Here is a 21,933-nt window from a genome sequence, read left to right on the forward strand (position 1 = left end):
ATGCCCTCTTTGATGTTCCAAAGCCCCAAAAATGTTAGAAACAAAAACATTCTGTATTTTATTTTAAAGAAAGAACAGTTGTATACCTTCCTTAATATCTCCTTAATTAATTCTCACACACCAATGACAAATTGTGCCCTAAGATTTTCCCTTTTGACACCAGTTGTATTAAAATGTGTTAACAAATTGAATTCCATTTATTATCGCATCTTTTACTGAACACATTTTGAAGTCCCTACATTGGTTCGGAAAGCAGGAAGTAGCTTTAAAGACTTGGATTTAGATTTAATTTCCACAATTTTTGAGTGTCTTTGATAAAACCATGTTAGCTAAAACCGATGATTTGGTGGAAACTCTTCACAAACTAATTATTCCTAGGAATAGGAAATGTAGGCTTTTGAAAGTCCACATCTCTGTTGCCCTAGGTGCATATCACAGGTTCAGTGAGATTGGGTACATGTTTTGAGCTTGTCCATTCTCACCAAATTCAGCCAAAAACGATTTTGATGGACGGGACAAGTCAATTAATCCCAGATGGATCTCAACATCCGTTCGGCGGGTGGCTTACTAGATTGTTCATCCTGACCATACAAGTTTGACTGAGGCTCAGAATATTGAACTGTTTATAGAAATGGAGGTCTCCAGATCGGCCATAACAGAAAACTGGAAATCCTGTAATCCGCAAACTTTTGAAGAATGGGTTAAAAAAAAAAATACGAGTTCAAGACAATGATAACTTTATGTTGAAAAGACATGCGCTTTGAAAATAAATTAACAAACTGGGACTGTTGGGAACCCGTATATAAAGACTAAGAAGAAATCACCAATTGTTCTTTTTATTTCTTTGTCTCCCTGATCTACTTGGTTTCAATGAATTGTGCCCTTTAAAACAATATAACTGAAAATCCTGTATAAATACGCTCAATTCAATCAGATCCTGGGGCAGTCCCAAAATGAAAGTAAAAGCCCTTCACCTGTCAGTCTGCATTTGGAACAGGAATTACCTATTGTGTTATCTATCTTAGGTAATACAGGTGGGCACAGGTACGAGTAATGCATCATATGGAACTAGGGAAAATTAAATCTAGTGCTTATGGAAGACTACAGATGCTACCAGAGCCTTCAGGCCATTATTTTGCATTGATTTCAATCCCATAGTCCTCTTGAGATTTCACTTTTATGGCTCACACTTTCTTAAATCACTCGGCAGGCCCAAATACAATAGTAAAATTGCCTTGCCTCCTATTGTTAGATTTATGCATGGTAGTTAGTGGTTTCAGATGTTACTCTGGTTGCAAGATACATACTGCATTATCCATGCCTCCCATGATTATTCATCGATAGTAGGAAAATTGCGTCTGAGAGAACCCAAAAATCAGCTGTGTTTCTTTAAATTACATGTTTAGCAATCTGGAACAGGTCTCCCCACCTGCATACATCCACCCTCCTTCTGTTTACTAGTATTGGCCCCGTTGCATCTCTTTTTGAATTCTTTAAGGCCCTGCAGTGGAGAAGCAGTGGCATATGGGATTTGAACCTTTATCATTTTGGTCACCTGCAGCCAATGTTCATTTGTCAGTTCAAATAGGAAAGGCAATTTGTGGTCCATCCCAAGTCATGAGAAAACTAAGTTTGTATTTGTAGTTCCCTCCACTGTGAAGTGATTCCATATCCTGGCCCCCAGAACTTCTCAAGGATCCCATTCATATGAAGTGCTGTCTCATAAGCTTGAAACCATCTCTGGATGTCATCCCCCTTGTTATATTCTTTCCCTATATGCTTTGGCAAGTGCACCATTCTCTCAGATTGCATAAATGAAACGCTGCCACCATCTGTGCTGGACTTGGCCTTCAAGTCCAACTCCTTTAAGCTCACCTCTTGAGCTAGGGTCACCTTTTTGTCCTCCAGCTGAGACTACCTCTCTTGCCGCCTGTCCTCCAGCTCCTCGGGGGACAGGCTCTTGAGGGAAACACCGCTGCTTGCTCTGGAAGGTGAACTCTTTCCAGTCGGATCGTTATCCACAACATCCCCCTGCAAGTTGTGCTCCTCCACATCATCATTCTCAGTATGCCCACCAGCATTTCTTCCTGCCAACCAGGCCCGAAGGGCTTTTTGCAGCCCTTCTTAGGCTTCTAATAAAACACTTGAAATCCTTGCAAATATTTTTAAATTGAGGCACTGTATAGGACTCCAGTTCCTCTTCCTCAAACACAAAATCTGCAGGTAAAACTGATGGCTCCCCAGACTGAAACATGATTTGTAGATAACACTAAGGAACTAAGGAGTTACAAAAGAAGAGAAAAATCAAAAACAGTATGTGGTTGCATAGTGGTCTGCGGTCTGGTAGCAGTGTACACCAATCACTGTATGCAAAGTACAAACACAAATCCTATCCTCATCGCTGACTACCAATGTTAGAAATGGGGGTCTTTAGTTGGTAGAGGTTTGCACTCCAAGTAGGGACCCTTATTCTAGTCAGGTTAAGGGAGTCACAGCTAAAAAGAAAAACACTTCTCACCCCGGGGTAGGTTGGCATGAGCAGCCAGGCTTATCTCAGAGACGATGTGTAAATCATTTGCACATATACACACAATAACACAAATAAATAGTACAAAATGACACCACACCAGTTTAGAAACATAACCAAGCTTTATCTGAACAAAAAAAGACCAAAACGACAAAAATCCCTCATACACAAATCAAGATATCACTTTTAAAAGGCTCAACATAGTTTAGTCCATAGGAAACTATGGATGTGTCCCTTTTATCACAAAGTACCTGGGATGTGTCAAAATCAAAAATGAAACCAGGAGCAGGAGTGGGGGGTGAGGCCCTGGAAAGGCAAAGCGATCTGTTGGTTCCTTACTCCCAGTGGAGACTAGTTGGTTCCTTACAGCAGCACAGGAGAGGTGATACATGGGTTCCTAACTGTCAGGGGAGGTGATGCGTTGATTCCTTACTGTGAGCGGAGGTGATGCGATGATCTCTGGACACGTGGCCTCGGTTCCTTACTACAGGGCAACGTTGATGAACATCCGGATGAGCTGGGTCGATGCAGCAGCGGCAAAGCAGGCGCTGCGTCGATTTCCCATCTGCGAACCAGGTGATGCATTGATTTCTTCAGCCGCACTGAAGGGCCTGCATCGGAGTTGGAGCGGGTGTCACTGACATCTGTGACACGGTGCTCAGGACTCAGGCTGCGGCGATCTTTTAGCTGTACAATAGGTGCTGCATAGATTCTTTGGCTGCACCACGGTGATGTGGTAGCTTATCAACCAGACTGACTTGCTGTGTCAGGAAAAACAGGTGCTGGAGGGTGCTGTGTGAATTTTCTTGGTTCCTTGCAGCAAAAGCCACCACCAAGGGCCCCAAACTGGATTTGGCACCTTTTGACAGGTCAGAACTACCAGCACAGGAGTTCAGAGGTTGCAGATGAGTCTTTGATGGCCCTGAGACTTCTTAATAGGAGGCAAGCACACACAAGCCCTTGGAGAACTTTGGCAAGCAGGATGTAGAAAGTACATTCAGTACGTTTACTACTCAAGCAAGAAGGAGCAGCAAACACAGCACAGCACGCATTAAATTGGTAGTCCCTCCTGACAGCTTTTCCAGCTCTTCTTCTTGGCAGAATGTCCTCTTAGTTCAGAAGTGTTCCGAGGTTATGGTATTGCAACTCCAGCACCAGTTTCTGACTTTGAAGCAGGCAAACTTCAAAGAAATGTATCTGCCTTTCCCTGACCTGGCTCCAGACACACTACAGAGGGGTGGAGACATCTTTGTGTGAGGACAGACACAGCCCTATTCAGGTGTCAGTGACAACTCCTTCCACCACTCTAGCTCAGGAAGACCCATCAGCCTAGTGATAGGCCATAAGGATTTGCAGGGCACACCTCAGCTCCCTTTGTGTGACTGCCTAGAGTGAATGTGCAAACAGACCAACTGTCAACCTCCCTAAGACGTGGATTCTACAGGCAGGTAGAGGCACAGAATAGTAAAGCAAGAAAAAGCCTGCTTTCTAAAAGTGACATTTTCAAACACACAATATAAACACTACCTTCACAAAAAGATGCATTTTTGAATTGTGAGTTAAAGGACCCAAAACTCTAAATCTCTATCTCTTCCCAATCGGAAGTTACACTTGTTAAGCGGGTACAAGGCAGCTCCAATGATAACCTATGGAGCTACTCACCATCATCCTCAAAAAAGCCAACATACCCTTCCACCTCTACGCCGATGACACCCAGATCTACCTCAAAACCTCCTCCATAGCGGACATGCAAAGACTCAATGACACCCTAATAGAAGTCCAAAACTGGCTGTCCCAAAACTATCTGAAACTTAACCAGGACAAAACGGAAATCCTCCTCATAGCTTACAAAGAACAGACCCCCCCAAATCACGGAATGGATAAAGTCTATTGATGCTCTCAACTGCTCTCTCATCCCAGCAGACTCCGTGCAGTCACTGGGAATAACATTAGACCCCAACCTTGACATGATCAAGCACATCAAAAACACCGCAAGATGTGCCTTCTTCAACTTAAAACTACTAAACAAAATCAAACCCTTCATCCCTCCAAATGAGCTGAAGCAAGTCACACAATCCCTAGTGATACCCAGACCAGACTACGGGAACGCCACCTTCACAGGTGCAGCTAAGCTACACCTTGCTCCTCTTAGATCTACTTTAAATGCAGCAGCCAGAATGGTGACGGGGTAAAAAAAATACGATCACCTCTCCCCTGCTCTCAAAGAGCTCAACTGGCCCCCAATAGAATTGCGTGCCAACTTCAGCACTGCCTGTCATACCCACAAAGCTCTCTGCACTGGCAAACCCTCCTATCTAGCCACCAAACTCAACAAAGCGGAGAGACAAGAAATCTCAGGAGCACCAACACTATGCTACTCATCCCCCCCGAAAACCCGTAAACAAAAGACCTTATCTCGATCTTTCTCTGGAAATGCACCCAGAATTTGGAATGCCATCCCTGTACATATCAGGACTAACCCTTCCTTCAAAGAATTCATATGCCAGCTCCAAGTGCTCTTCCTCACTCGAGCTCTCCCAAAATGACAAAGGTCCTACAATTTACCGATCCGACATCAACTGAGGATCCAGTCACTACGATAAGACCATCTCCTTACAGCATCTTACTCTTACCCTGCACATTACTCTCCCCGACTATTATCACCTCCACTGCTATTCTGCATTCGATTTATATATGACTTATAACGAGTAATGACCCATCTTTGAACACTGTAAGTATATTCCACTCTTTTGTTTACTCAAATGTTATTCAACAAATGTTGTAAAGCGCTCCGATACCTTCGGGTCTGGCTAGCGCTATATAAAACTCCGAAATAAAAAATGAAATGAAAAAAAAACATATAAAACATGTGTCCACCACTTTATAGTCAGTGGTACGCTGCCTTCTGAAGTAACCACATGCACCGGAGTTTAGGAGAGTGAGAAATACTGAGAAAGGCTCTCATCTATCTTTGAAAGTAAGCATAAATTTATATATAAACGAATAAGCAATTTTATACAAATAAAATGTAATAATTTTTAATTACATTTTTAGACATCTTTTTTCTGGATATTGAAAATAAGAATACAACTGAACATTTCCTAATTAGGTTACAATGTAAGTTAATAAACAAAAATATTCAGTTTTTTTATTTAAATTATTATATTTTCACAACATTGAGAATGTTAGAATCTATTATTTTTAAAATAAAAATAATAATTGCATTATACACTGGAAAGGTACTGGACAGTCACTGTGGAGCAAGATTTACTATTTCAACTCGACCAACTGTTACCTCAGGGAAGATGCTGGACAGTGACTGGGGGTAACATTTACTATTCCAACTCAGCAAACTGCTACCTCAGGGAAGGTGCTGGTCAGTGACTAGAGGGCATGATTTACTATTTTAACTCTTCCAAGTGCTACCAAATAGAAGGTGCTGGACAGTGACTGGGAACGTTAATGTAATAACATATTTTTCTATTTTTTAGACTAAAACAAGCCCAACAAATCATAGAAAAATAAAGTTCCAACAAAAAAAGGAGAACTAAAATCCTTGCTGCAACCCAAAACAAAGAAACCAAAAATAAGTAAAAATATTAAACATATTAATATATAATGTGAACTCATAAATTACGCAGAAATAAATGCAATGGTGCAAGACAAAGTCAATAATGGCATATACATGTCTTTCTGACCTTAGATACACAGCAAAGAATTAAACAATCTATACTGCCTCATGAAAATCAAAATCACATCTTCGAAACCCTGAAGCTAAAAACACGAAGACCAATAAAACGGACACATTTATTAATAATAAACAGAAATTCAAAGTAATAATCACTTTCTTTTTTCCCAAAGCAGAATACTAACACTAAAATAATTGTTCACAGTTCAAACAGCACTAAACAACTTTTTCCCCGACATCTTCCAATAAATAACTTAAGAATTTTTTCCAGATATTTCAAAAATGGTAAATTCACATGAAGCCAGATCTATCATATCCAAAAGAGGAAACATACATTTAAAATAAGATGGCTATTTTTACTGTAAGGAATCATTAACTGAGCCCAGGAGTTATTGGACATGTGTTGAATATTTCAATCCCATTGCAAAGGCAGAGCGGTTACTCTTGGTGACAGTGGAAAGAACCACAGAGCATAACCACTCTGCCTCTGCAATGGAGATTTAAGTAAGGGAAAATATTCTCAAATAAAGTCCCTTCATGTATCCTACAATGCCCAGCACATCACCCAGCCCATTGCAAGTAGTATGCCCACTATTCCAAATTTAAGAAGAGTGATTTAATGACAAACACAGGAGAGTAATCCCCCAAAACTAACTCCTTATTCCTACTCTGAAATTAACATACCATCTGAAATTACTGTTTCTTTTACTAATTAATCTTTTTACTTTTTTGGCTGAGGCGGAACTAGAAGAATGTCTCCGGAACGGTATCCAAGTCGATAGCGCATGGAATGAGTTACTGAAAGTGAAAGGCGAGGCTGAAAGGGACGTGGCTATTAAAGCAGCAGAGTTGCTCACAGCTAAAAGGGAGAAGTGTTATGAGTGCAGTGAAGCCGTAGGTAGGCACCTTGCGGTGCGGGCAAGGCAACAGGAGGCTGTTGGAACAATAAGGGAGATAAGGGATACTGAGGGTAGGTTACATACGGATCCAGAGGAAATTCGGGAAGTATTTAGGAGTTTTTATGAAAAGTTATATACTGAGGATCTCGGAGAATTTAACAACCGGGCTTTTAATGAGTACTTTGAAGGGTTGCCGGGGGTAGTACTAGAGGAGGATGCGTCAGAGCGTTTAGAGGGGTCGTTGCAAATAGAAGATATAAAAGAGGCAGTCTGGAAATTGCCGGCAGGCAAGGCAGCAGGGCCGGACCAAATCCCTGTAGAATTTTATCGGGTCTTTTGGGGGGCACTAAAGGAGGGTATTACTGACACAATGCAGCAGGCGCAAATAGGATCCTCAATCCCTGCATCATGGGGGGGTGCGGTAATTGTATTAATACTGAAAAAAGGGAAACCTCCGGAGGAGCCTGGGTCTTACAGACCTATCACTTTAATGAATTCCGACGCAAAAGTGTTCTCTAAGGTGTTGGCTACAAGGCTTGCAGGAGTGATTACGGATATTGTGAGTAGAATGCAGCATGGTTTTATTCCAGAAAGGGGGACAACTCACCATATTCGTAAAGTGATCACGTTATTTGATGCTATGGAAGTTTCAGGGGACCCGATGGCTGTTATGCTTTTGGATGCGGAAAAGGCATTTGATCGGGTCTCCTGGGGCTATCTATGGGGGGCTATGGAAAGGGTCGGTGTAAAACAGGGATTCATCAAATCAATTAAAGCCTTGTACCTGAATCCTGCTGCTGTTATCCGGGTCAATGCCGGTTATACAAGCCAATTCCAAATAAGTCGCGGAACTAGGCAGGGGTGTCCCTGCTCGCCTTTGCTGTTTGCCATCTATATGGACCCATTTATTCGTCGTATTGAGGTATGTGGATTGGTTAGCGCTCTCCCTACTTTAACTGGTCAGTGTAAAGTGTTAGCTTATGCTGACGATGTGGCAGTCATTACACCAGTACCAACGGAGTCTATTAATCAAATTGAACTTGAGGCAACAAAATTTGGTTATATTTCGGGATATAAGTTGAACGTGGGAAAAACACAAATAATTAAAAATCATTTTGCGATCTGTACTGATAATCGTGTCACTCATTCAGGTACATATTTAGGAATTCTGATTTCGGCTGATTTGGATGCATTAGTGGAAATGAATATTGCTCCATTAATGGGTAAAATTGAAAAAGACCTGGACAGACTGGAGAATTTGCACCTGAGCCTAGTGGGGAGAACAAATGTAATTAAAATGTTAATTCTCCCTAAGTTTTTATATTTATTCAGGGCAATCCCCCTATTGTTTGATGCTAGGTGGTTTAAAAAGATAGAACATATGTTTAATAGATTTATTTGGGGGAAAGGGAAGACAAGAAGGGCACTTAGATTTATGACATTGCCAAAGGAAAGGGGAGGGTGGGCAGTGCCCGACCTAAAACTGTATTATTGGGCCGCAATGTTCCAAAACATGTTAGGGCTGGTGGGGGGTGCTGAGGCTGAAGGGGGTAGCGATCTAGGTACGGGTGCAATATACGGTCTGGTTTTGGGCAGGGAGGCTGAAAATGTGTTCTTGAAATTCACGGAGCCCAGCTACTACAAGCGCACAAAATTTAAGACTATCATGGCAGCATTTGCAGTCTGGAAAGCATTTCGGAAAAGGGCAGGCTTGGGAAGGTTCAACCGCTATACTAGGCTCAATGATAATCCTAATTTTCCTGAAGAGATCTTCGCTGACTCGGTGTTCGCAGAGTGGGTAGCTAAGGGGGTGAGGAGCATAGGGGATGTTATGGGGGACTCAGGTATTTGTCAATACATCGAACTCCAGAATAGGTATAATTTGCAAAATAATTATTTTTTTAAGTTTCTGCAAATTAGGAGTTTTTTGATGAATAAAATAGGTGGATCTTCGGGGTTTGATAAGGATTTGGTAATGGAAGTGATTCGGATAGGGAAAGATTGTTCGATTAAACGATTTTATTACGAATTAATGAAGGGAAAGCAGGATGACCTAGTAAAGTGGAGTGACAAGTGGAAGGATAGTCTGAGTGTTAGTCAGGGTTGTTTTGAACTTTCCCTGGAAGAGGGGCATAGGCTCCTGTGCTCTGCACCATTGCAGGCACAGCACTATAAAACGATATATCGCTTGTATTATACCCCATTCAAAATAGCCCAATGGGGAGGAACTTTAGGAACAAAATGTTTCAGATGTGGAAGTGATGTAGCAGACCTAGAACATGTGTTTGCTACGTGCCCTCACTTAGATATGCTGAAGAAAGACGTTGAGAACTTTATAATGACTGTTTTAGGAATAAATGCCTTTTCGTTAACTCCCCCAATTATTTTGTTAGGCATAAATGAGGAGGAAGGAGGGATGCAGTCAGGGGGAGAGTTTTTGTTTGTAGCGGCTGCAGTTTTTAGATTGTGCTTGGCCACGGCTTGGCTTAATCCTTTACCGCCCACGTATCATCAATGGCTTGCTAAACTACTTTTTGTGTATCACCTCGAGAAGGAGATATATGCTAGGAAAGGCAAAAAAGGGAGGAAATTGGGCAGGATAATCTGGGATCCTATCACTAGATGGAAAGAAGGGAATTTCTAATTTAGATTAATGAAGTAAACAGGCCTGCTAATTATGTTTATTATTTATGTTTTGTTTTCCTTGTTGCCTAGAAGCTGCACAGTTTGTAATTCGTTAGAGAGGGGGATAGTAGGTATCGCAATTAATGAATGTATCTCTCTCTTGTCCTATTGTACTTATCCTTTACTGAATGTCTCTCTGCCGCTATTTTTCTTCTTTACTGTTTTTTATCTGTATCAACGTACTGTGCCCTGTATATAAAAATGTTAAAATACCTAATAAAAAGATTTAAAAAAAAAAATAAAAAATAATCTTTTTACTCTATGATAATAAGAACCCTCTGAAACTAATACTAATATTCGGTACAATTCATAACCCAGTAACCGTACAGAATAGAGAAATTTGGATGATGGATAGTTCTTGTAAATCAACTCCCCACCCATACACCCAAATGTATACTATTCATGCAAACATTAACAAAACTACCATCCCATTAGTTTCCTATTTACTTTCTGACAAACAATCCTCAACTTACAAGGAATTTTTCTCAGTTACAAAAACTAAAAGCCCTATTAAAATAATAACTGACTTTGAATTACAAATGATTAATACAATAACTAAAATATATTCAAACACACAAATTCAAGGTTTATTTTTTCACTTTTTCCAGGCATAGTGGCGAAAAAATTTTAAAATATTTTTAACTGATGATTATATACTAGGGCTACTGGAATTGTGTGGCAAGAGTGGGCCAAATTATGCAGCAGTGTTGAGTAAATTCTGCAGCAAGAAAAGCCAAAACATGCAGCATAATGAGGCCCATTTTGTAATAGCATTACTTCATTAATTCACCATTTTAAAACTTAGTAACACTGTATCGGCATTGGTTGAACCTCATTAGTACCAGTTTAACACCCAAAATAGCAATAAGTAACGGAAAGGTGACCAGTCCAGCATTACAAAGGGCCTTCCACTGCGCAGCAACACATGCCGCTGCATTTTTAGTAACTTATGAGCTGTTCGAGGTAGAAACAAATCTTTTTTTTGTTAACATCACAGATAATGGACGGTGTGGCAAACTTATAATTATGCGAAAATTGCAGCGGCCGCACAATAGAATAATTCCAGTGACCTTGATTATATGTCGGATAGTAAACTGCAATTTGAATGAAAAAAAAAAACTGCATTGTGTTTTGTACCTCCTAAATGCGTGGGGGACTTCTACATTTCAGTTATACAATCAGAATATTATTCACAAAATGAGAAAAAATTTACTGAACTTCTAAATTATTTCACAGATAAATGGATTGGCAATCTAAAGTGGTCGGGCCACAGAAGGAAACCAAGATTTCCTATTAAATGGTGGAAATGTTAGTCAACCTGCTTGAAGGAAGATGCAAAACCAATAATGCCATAGAGGTTTGGTATAATTATTTCAAGAACTCAGAAGGAAAAAGTCAACCTAACCTTTATCAATTCCTGATTTTTTTTTTAAAGAGCAAAGTTTCCAGGAAATGAGAATGAAACAATCATTGTCAGGTAGTCTGAATCCCAGGATAACAATAACAAGTGAAGACATGACAGAAAAACTATTGGCAAAGATACATCAGTTTCCATTGATGGGAGTTTCTGACTACCTTGACAATATTCCATACATTTTACAATACTAATAGCAACTAATAGCTTCACAAATTACTCTCCTGTTTGGACTATATAAACTAAATACATTTGGATTTTTTAAAATAATTATTCTTTAAATTTTAAAAAGTTCTTTGACTTCCTACCTGTATTTGTCTTCTTTCTTCAAATCCTGGTGATATTTTAAGAAATCTCTCACCAAGAGTTGCAAATAATCCAACAATCCAAAGACTTTATCACAAATCCAAACAACCCACCCAAAAAGAAATTTAAAAAAAGATCAATTTTTGATGTTGATTTCTTCAAAAGTCCACAAAGAAAACAATCCATAAACCAAATTAAGTATACATATTTTTTAAATTTTTTAAATGTATCAAATCCCAAAATAAATAGAAAAGAAACACATTCAATCTAATAATCCATTTTTTTTCTTTAAAATCACTATTTTGGTTCACAAATTTTAAAATGATAAAAAAAGAGACAAAAATTAAACTATTGCCTTTAATTCAAATAGGTTTGACCCCTATATCCCTTACACCCACTCCTAAAACTTTATTTTGATATTTAGATATTAATTTGCATACATTATGTATAAAATGCTAAAATGTTTTACATGGATTACATATTTAATACTCAGGTATCACAGTTGATACCTGAGAATTTTTACACTCTGCCTGCCACCTATTACCCTTTATTCCTTACATCTTGCTTCTAAAACTTTAATTTGTTATTCTTAAATCAATTGGCATAAATTAATTTAAAAATATCACAATTATTTTAAATGGATTACATATCTAATACTCTGGTATTACAACTGATACCCGATTAGTAATACACTTCCCCACCCATTGCGCTTAAATCCTTACAACCTGCTCCTAAAACTAATATATATATATATATATATATATATATATATATATATATATATATATATATATATATCCTTCCAAGACAAAGCTCCTACTGGAACGCTGGGACCCTCGAAGGGTGGCGTATGCTCCGGTGGAGCAAAACCGGAAAGTCAATCCAAGGTATGAAACAGTGCATAAATACGCTCTCAGGAAGGAAAGGCAGACACAATCATTCCCATCACCAGTTTAATGCACACGACGCGTTTCGGCAGAAGCCTTGTTCACGTGTGACATGCTGTCAATATTCCACACTGATAAAGTTAACACGTTCCAAAGTGAACAAAATCAACATAGGACAATCCCGTGATACATGACCGCCATCTTGGAATGGGTAGAATACCATTTCCTACAGTATGGAACAGGACAAAACCAGGGGTGCATGATGGAATAGCAATGTACATTTCCTGGGGAAGGAAAACACGGTATGCATTCATGTATCTAGACACCTAGGAATTAATGAGTGCTGAAAACATTGTACCCAGTTTCAGGTGAAAGATATACCAGCGACAAACTGTCGAAATATCACATTCTTAAAGTAAGTACGATCCAAACTGAACAGAATGAACAAGGGACAATCCTGTAAAACATGGCGGCCATCATGGAATGGGTATAATACCCTTCCATACAGATGGGAACAAACCAACCCCTAGTCCAAATTGTTAATAAGCTATGTAAAATGAAATCAAATATACAATCGCTGGGGAAGGAAAACATGATGTGCATTCACGTTACATTATATATAAGAATAAGAATGAAATGAGAGCAAATGTTATCAACTAACCAAATACCGGTAGAAGATAATGCCCGGGCAAAGCGAACACAAGTGTGTCGCTAGTATTGCATAGTTCCGCATAATGACGGAAAAAGAGAGTATCGACCAAAGTGGGTGAGAGTGAGCATCCCATCTGACTGTAAAAATAATGAATAATAAAAAATAATAAAACTAGGTTGGACTGCGTGGGCCAAATAAAATCCATGGCTAGGTGCCAAATTGGGTGGCTAAGCGAAGGTAAACACATAGTGTGTACAAATTGAACCAGAGGCAGTCCATGCTGTGAAGATAACGTGAGAAAAGTAAATTAAGCACACGGAAGAACAAAGTAGTCCCAAAATTGTTCCGCATGAAAGAACTACCTGGTCAACCTGGAACGTGTCAAAATCAGTGGACGTGGTTGGTGACAGCAATAATAAAGATGTGGCAAACGTGTAGGTCATACCGGATGAAAAGGGTAGGTTGCCCGTGCTGGTGAATACGTGAAAGTGGGCCCCTTCCTTTTCTCCTGAAAAGAATGATAAACAATAATTAGAATACAAAGATATAAAAACAAATTACATATGTTGCACATCCTAACGAGAAGTGGAAGAAGCAAGAAGGTTAAGTATAAAGGTTAAGTGAATATACTGACTGTCCAAGACAAGAACTGAAGAGTTATAACAACCTGTAAGACAAAGACATACACAAGGCAAGTCACGATCATACGTGTATGTCTCTACAACATGAGGGTTAGGGCACTTTCCTTATCCTGGTAATGTACAGTTTAACACTAACAGACACAATTATGAACTTTCTTTGAGGTGAATGGATAACTCTTCATCCATGTTGAGCCCCCCAGGGGTCTTCGTATGAAAATCTATGATGTATCTAGATTCGCGTTGTCGTAAAGAGAGTACCCTGTCACCACCTCTGGGATTTCTTGGAACATGTTCCAAGATGGTGAAGCTTACATTGGAAATGTTGGAGAAATGAAATTCTTCAAAATGTCGTGCCACGGGATATTTGGGGTCATGATTGGAAATGGCTCTTAAATGTTCTAAGATCCTCTTTTTCGCAGGACAGGTAGTGCTCCCAATGTACCATAATTTGCAGGGACACTCAATGGCGTAGATCACAAAGCTGGTACTGCATGTAAGGAATTGTGTAATACTTTTTGTTGTACCATTGTAAGAAAGAGTGATTTTGAACTTACTATATTTACACGCCTTACAGTGACCACATGGATAAAATCCAATTAGACCGTGACCTGTGGTGGTGGGTGATTGTGTGATGTCATTCCTAACCACCAGATCTCGGATGTTCTTGTTGCGTCTGTAAGTGATGGTGGGTCTATTGGGAGTACTGCTACCCAGGACACTGTCATTTTTCAGAATGTCCCAGTGTTTGACCAGTATGTGTTTGATTTTTTGTGAATCAGAATTAAAGGTCAGGATCATCCTGGTGTTATCCGAGTCTTTATCAGTGGGAGGCTCTATGGGATCAGAAAGAGTGTTTTTTCTCTCAATCAGTTTAGCCCGAGCAGTGGCTTTTTTGAGAACCCAATTAGGGTAACCCCTGTGTTTGAATCTTTCAATGATGTTATCCCTTTCCTCAGCATAAGATGTCTCATTATTGCAGTTTCTCTTGGCCCTGAGCAATTCCCCGTAGGGTATGCTCCATTTCAATGCTTCCGGATGACTACTGAGAGCATGTAAAACACTGTTACCCGCAGTAGCCTTCCGAAAGAGGGAAGTGCAAATCTGGCCCTGTTTGATCTCAAGGCAAACATCAAGGAAATCAGTTCGTTCCGCACTGATGTTACCCGTGAGTAAGATGTTGTACTTGTTCATATTGAGTTGCTTGATGAAATTTTCAGCCTCCCCTTTGGTACCTTTCCAGATAATGAACAGGTCATCTATGTAGCGAAGCCACATGACGACCTGTTCAAAATCTCTCTTGAGTGTGGTGCTACACATAATCTCCTGTTCCCAAAAGCCCATAAACAGATTAGCGAAGCTCGGCGCGAAGCACGGACCCATGGCAGTGCCATTGATCTGCCTGTAGAGGGCGCCATTGAATGAAAAGATATTGTTGTTGAGACAAAAATGTATCATTTCCATTATCATCTTGCAATGTTCACGGTATCTGAGCGGTCTCTGTTGTAAAAAATGCTCACATGCCTCCATCCCCTGTTGGTTGTCTATGATGGTGTAGAGTGAGTGTACGTCAAGAACAATAAACAGAAAATTGGTGTTCCATTTTAACTTATCAATTTTACAAAGAAAATCTTTGGTATCTCTGAGATAGCTGGGTAGCTCGGTGACGTACTCCCTCAAAAAATGATCAACGTATTTAGATATATGTTCGCTGACACTGCCAATGGAGGAAACTATGGTCGATACTCTCTTTTTCCGTCACTATGCGGAACTATGCAATACTAGCGACACACTTGTGTTCGCTTTGCCCGGGCATTATCTTCTACCAGTATTTGGTTAGTTGATAACATTTGCTCTCATTTCATTCTTATTCTTATATATAATGTAACGTGAATGCACATCATGTTTTCCTTCCCCAGCGATTGTATATTTGATTTCATTTTACATAGCTTATTAACAATTTGGACTAGGGGTTGGTTTGTTCCCATCTGTATGGAAGGGTATTATACCCATTCCATGATGGCCGCCATGTTTTACAGGATTGTCCCTTGTTCATTCTGTTCAGTTTGGATCGTACTTACTTTAAGAATGTGATATTTCGACAGTTTGTCGCTGGTATATCTTTCACCTGAAACTGGGTACAATGTTTTCAGCACTCATTAATTCCTAGGTGTCTAGATACATGAATGCATACCGTGTTTTCCTTCCCCAGGAAATGTACATTGCTATTCCATCATGCACCTCTGGTTTTGTCCTGTTCCATACTGTAGGAAATGGTATTCTACCCATTCCAAGATGGCGGTCATGTATCACGGGATTGTCCTATGTTGATTTTGTTCACTTTGGAACGTGTTAACTTTATCAGTGTGGAATATTGACAGCATGTCACACGTGAACAAGGCTTCTGCCGAAACGCGTCGTGTGCATTAAACTGGTGATGGGAATGATTGTGTCTGCCTTTCCTTCCTGAGAGCGTATTTATGCACTGTTTCATACCTTGGATTGACTTTCCGGTTTTGCTCCACCGGAGCATACGCCACCCTTCGAGGGTCCCAGCGTTCCAGTAGGAGCTTTGTCTTGGAAGGATACTGTCGGAGGAACGCATTGGACCGGCCAAATATTTGGAATCGCTTTGGTTATCGGAGATCCGAATACCGTTATCCTGTACACGTAGGTAAGCCCACCTTGCTTTAGTCCGGGTCTCGTGGGGAGGGTCGCAGGGCTGGATCGGCGGATCCGCAACGAGGCGTTCCCCTGGGTACTTAGGCGGGAGCGGTGGGAGCTGCCGAGCGTGGGGATTCGTATATCTCTGGGTTGCTTGATTCATATACTGTCTGTACATACGGAGTTATCACGAAGCATTGTACCGATGCATACGGATGAACTGATATCACAAGATCAGATGCTCGAACAGCCTGAATTTTTTTACGCTAACTACACGAGCATATAAACTTTATTCTCCGGGCACATCTATGATTGTACTACACGGTATCATTTTCCAGTTATGCAACCAATGACAATAATAACCGCGATATTTTGCCAAAGGGAACTTTCAATTTGCTGAGAGGGGAAGGAAGGCTACACACAGAGAAACATACACATTCATTTCCAGTTTAATTAACGACATGGAGGAAGAGGCGGAAAGAAGAGCAGCTGCTCTAACTTTATTCAGTAGAAAAACAAGAAGTACTGGACAACAGGACAAGGCTGAAAAGACTATCCCCAAAAGTCAGCCGATAGAAGAAAAACTTAAGAGACTCGAGAAGCTCAAAAGAACTGAAACATCAAAGTGGTGGGAAGCTATCTCACTCCAAAACTATGTAGATCAATCCATGGCACCGAGGGGTCTACGTATTTTCATTACTCCAACCTATGAAACACCCAACCCCAAGATGCTACAAGAATGGTCGGAACACTCGGCAGCCAGCTCTAAGATCATGATGGAAATCCTGATAAAATACGCCTGGCAGGATAGGGAAGAAACATTGAAATTGATCAAAGAAATCCTCTCTGAATTAACTCAACTCATGGATGACAGTATGCTGAACAAAGCACTGGAGTCTATGAAAGAACGACTTACGCGATATGAGGAAGAGATAAAGGCAAGAAAACAAAGAAAAATGAATCGTGACTACGCTGATTATGAAAGCGGAAGGATCTTGACCTTTAGTAAAAAATACGATCACCTCTATAAATCTGAAGCATCTTCTAGTGGACTGCCAGAAACTACCAACAAAACAACGGACATTTCCATCATAAGTGATACAGAATCTGATGTATCAGAAGGAAACTTACCCAGCGAGGAGCACATCCAGAAACAGATCAATTTTTTAGACGAGTTTCGGGTGTTGAGAAAAGATCGACAGAAAATGAGAGACAATCCACCGATGAGAGCGAGAGGACGTGGAAGGGGCCGGGGAAGAGGACAAAGAAGCGACGCAATAGAAAAAAGAGACTCAAGCAACGATGGGAGCACAGACAGAGGAAGGGGCGCCGTGGGAAATCGGAGAACGCGCTCAAACAAGAAATACTAATGGATAAGAACATGGTAAACAAAACAGTGGTTAACCTGTCTAGCAGACCTATCAGTGACTTGGATAAAAAAACTTTGTGTCTGGGACTCTCCTTCTGTCCCTCCTCGTCTTTTAACTATACGGATGCTAGAATAGATCTGTTTAAGTTCGTGAGAAAATTAAAACTAAAAAAATGGCACAAACTGAAAAGGCTTAATCATACTCAGGCCAAACAACACACTATCATGTCTAATGATAACCTCACCATCAGTGATGTCGATAATCTCATTATCTTAGCCTCACTTGATAACACCAATGAAATTCCTAATGAAGATATCTCCACTTCCCAAATACTTGAAAACATGGAAATAGAGCAAGATGCATCGGCTAGGACGGAATTCAGGGTAAAATCCACCTTCTTACCCACATTGCCTCACGATAATATTGACACCTTCCATGATTGCACTACACAGGCACTCATGGAGTTAAGACGAAAAAACAAGAATCACTTTAGGGATAACGCTAATAATCTATCCTTTAGCCAAAGACAAGCTCTTAAAAACTTACGTGATGACACCAGCATTGTAATCCGTCCTGCTGATAAAGGGGGTAACATTGTGATCTTAGACAGAGACGATTACATAAAGGAAGCCTTACGGCAGTTGAATGACACTAAAATTCTATGCACCCATCACTCAAGACATCTATGACTCGAGCATTACCAACTTGTGGGAAAAACTCAGTACCTGGAAAGATAAGGGTTTGTTAGTGTGGGAGGAATATTGCTACCTCAAAAATGATCATCCCAAACTTCCCATACTCTACCTTCTCCCCAAACTGCACAAGGATAACATGAGACCACCTGGGCGCCCCATAGTTTCCTCCATTGGCAGTGTCAGCGAACATATATCTAAATACGTTGATCATTTTTTGAGGGAGTACGTCACCGAGCTACCCAGCTATCTCAGAGATACCAAAGATTTTCTTTGTAAAATTGATAAGTTAAAATGGAACACCAATTTTCTGTTTATTGTTCTTGACGTACACTCACTCTACACCATCATAGAAAACCAACAGGGGATGGAGGCATGTGAGCATTTTTTACAACAGAGACCGCTCAGATACCGTGAACATAGCAAGATGATAATGGAAATGATACATTTTTGTCTCAACAACAATATCTTTTCATTCAATGGCGCCCTCTACAGGCAGATCAATGGCACTGCCATGGGTTCGTGCTTCGCGCCGAGCTTCGCTAATCTGTTTATGGGCTTTTGGGAACAGGAGATTATGTGTAGCACCACACTCAAGAGAGATTTTGAACAGGTCGTCATGTGGCTTCGCTACATAGATGACCTGTTCATTATCTGGAAAGGTACCAAAGGGGAGGCTGAAAATTTCATCAAGCAACTCAATATGAACAAGTACAACATCTTACTCACGGGTAACATCAGTGCGGAACGAACTGATTTCCTTGATGTTTGCCTTGAGATCAAACAGGGCCAGATTTGCACTTCCCTCTTTCGGAAGGCTACTGCGGGTAACAGTGTTTTACATGCTCTCAGTAGTCATCCGGAAGCATTGAAATGGAGCATACCCTACGGGGAATTGCTCAGGGCCAAGAGAAACTGCAATAATGAGACATCTTATGCTGAGGAAAGGGATAACATCATTGAAAGATTCAAACACAGGGGTTACCCTAATTGGGTTCTCAAAAAAGCCACTGCTCGGGCTAAACTGATTGAGAGAAAAAACACTCTTTCTGATCCCATAGAGCCTCCCACTGATAAAGACTCGGATAACACCAGGATGATCCTGACCTTTAATTCTGATTCACAAAAAATCAAACACATACTGGTCAAACACTGGGACATTCTGAAAAATGACAGTGTCCTGGGTAGCAGTACTCCCAATAGACCCACCATCACTTACAGACGCAACAAGAACATCCGAGATCTGGTGGTTAGGAATGACATCACACAATCACCCACCACCACAGGTCACGGTCTAATTGGATTTTATCCATGTGGTCACTGTAAGGCGTGTAAATATAGTAAGTTCAAAATCACTCTTTCTTACAATGGTACAACAAAAAGTATTACACAATTCCTTACATGCAGTACCAGCTTTGTGATCTACGCCATTGAGTGTCCCTGCAAATTATGGTACATTGGGAGCACTACCTGTCCTGCGAAAAAGAGGATCTTAGAACATTTAAGAGCCATTTCCAATCATGACCCCAAATATCCCGTGGCACGACATTTTGAAGAATTTCATTTCTCCAACATTTCCAATGTAAGCTTCACCATCTTGGAACATGTTCCAAGAAATCCCAGAGGTGGTGACAGGGTACTCTCTTTACGACAACGCGAATCTAGATACATCATAGATTTTCATACGAAGACCCCTGGGGGGCTCAACATGGATGAAGAGTTATCCATTCACCTCAAAGAAAGTTCATAATTGTGTCTGTTAGTGTTAAACTGTACATTACCAGGACAAGGAAAGTGCCCTAACCCTCATGTTGTAGAGACATACACGTATGATCGTGACTTGCCTTGTGTATGTCTTTGTCTTACAGGTTGTTATAACTCTTCAGTTCTTGTCTTGGACAGTCAGTATATTCACTTAACCTTTATACTTAACCTTCTTGCTTCTTCCACTTCTCGTTAGGATGTGCAACATATGTAATTTGTTTTTATATCTTTGTATTCTAATTATTGTTTATCATTCTTTTCAGGAGAAAAGGAAGGGGCCCACTTTCACGTATTCACCAGCACGGGCAACCTACCCTTTTCATCCGGTATGACCTACACGTTTGCCACATCTTTATTATTGCTGTCACCAACCACGTCCACTGATTTTGACACGTTCCAGGTTGACCAGGTAGTTCTTTCATGCGGAACAATTTTGGGACTACTTTGTTCTTCCGTGTGCTTAATTTACTTTTCTCACGTTATCTTCACAGCATGGACTGCCTCTGGTTCAATTTGTACACACTATGTGTTTACCTTCGCTTAGCCACCCAATTTGGCACCTAGCCATGGATTTTATTTGGCCCACGCAGTCCAACCTAGTTTTATTATTTTTTATTATTCATTATTTTTACAGTCAGATGGGATGCTCACTCTCACCCACTTTGGTCGATACTCTCTTTTTCCGTCATTATGCGGAACTATGCAATACTAGCGACACACTTGTGTTCGCTTTGCCCGGGCATTATCTTCTACCGGTATTTGGTTAGTTGATAACATTTGCTCTCATTTCATTCTTATTCTTATATATAATGTAACGTGAATGCACATCATGTCTTCCTTCCCCAGCGATTGTATATTTGATTTCATTTTACATAGCTTATTAACAATTTGGACTAGGGGTTGGTTTGTTCCCATCTGTATGGAAGGGTATTATACCCATTCCATGATGGCCGCCATGTTTTACAGGATTGTCCCTTGTTCATTCTGTTCAGTTTGGATCGTACTTACTTTAAGAATGTGATATTTCGACAGTTTGTCGCTGGTATATCTTTCACCTGAAACTGGGTACAATGTTTTCAGCACTCATTAATTCCTAGGTGTCTAGATACATGAATGCATACCGTGTTTTCCTTCCCCAGGAAATGTACTTTGCTATTCCATCATGCACCTCTGGTTTTGTCCTGTTCCATACTGTAGGAAATGGTATTCTACCCATTCCAAGATGGCGGTCATGTATCACGGGATTGTCCTATGTTGATTTTGTTCACTTTGGAACGTGTTAACTTTATCAGTGTGGAATATTGACAACATGTCACACGTGAACAAGGCTTCTGCCGAAACGTGTCGTGTGCATTAAACTGGTGATGGGAATGATTGTGTCTGCCTTTCCTTCCTGAGAGCGTATTTATGCACGGTTTCATACCTTGGATATATATATATATATATATATATATATATATATATATATGAAAGCCAAAGTCCTGGAACAATCCATAATGGGATCCAACAAGCAGGTACGGACCACGATGTGGAAAGTAAATTCTTTTATTGAGTTAACAGATTAAAGTGCGTAGTGCATAAAAGTCTCACGCAAGTGCTCAGCCTGACGCGTTTCGACTGCCCATGGCAGTCTTGATCACATGACGCGCAGGACCAATGATTCTCTTTATATAAGGTAACTAATGACTTAACCGCTTAGATAATTGTCAACACAGTTTACGGATAGACATAAACATAGGACTGCATG

At 40.4% G+C, this 21,933-nt stretch overlaps 1 protein-coding gene across 1 annotated transcript in view; it reads left to right on the forward strand.

The window, feature by feature from the left end:
• LOC146776471 (hepatocyte nuclear factor 4-beta-like) overlaps positions 1-21,557 on the forward strand; it is a 474,084-nt gene extending 452,527 nt beyond the window's left edge. The window contains exon 10 of the mRNA XM_085637983.1: positions 20,450-21,557. Coding sequence (XP_085494109.1) covers positions 20,450-20,451 — 2 coding nt within the window. The 3' untranslated portion in view covers positions 20,452-21,557. The remainder of the gene's footprint in view (positions 1-20,449) is intronic.
• Positions 21,558-21,933: the final 376 nt, after the last annotated feature.

The sequence above is a fragment of the Triturus cristatus genome, chromosome 12 (assembly GCF_964204655.1).
Source record: "Triturus cristatus chromosome 12, aTriCri1.1, whole genome shotgun sequence".
Taxonomy (NCBI): domain Eukaryota; kingdom Metazoa; phylum Chordata; class Amphibia; order Caudata; family Salamandridae; genus Triturus; species Triturus cristatus.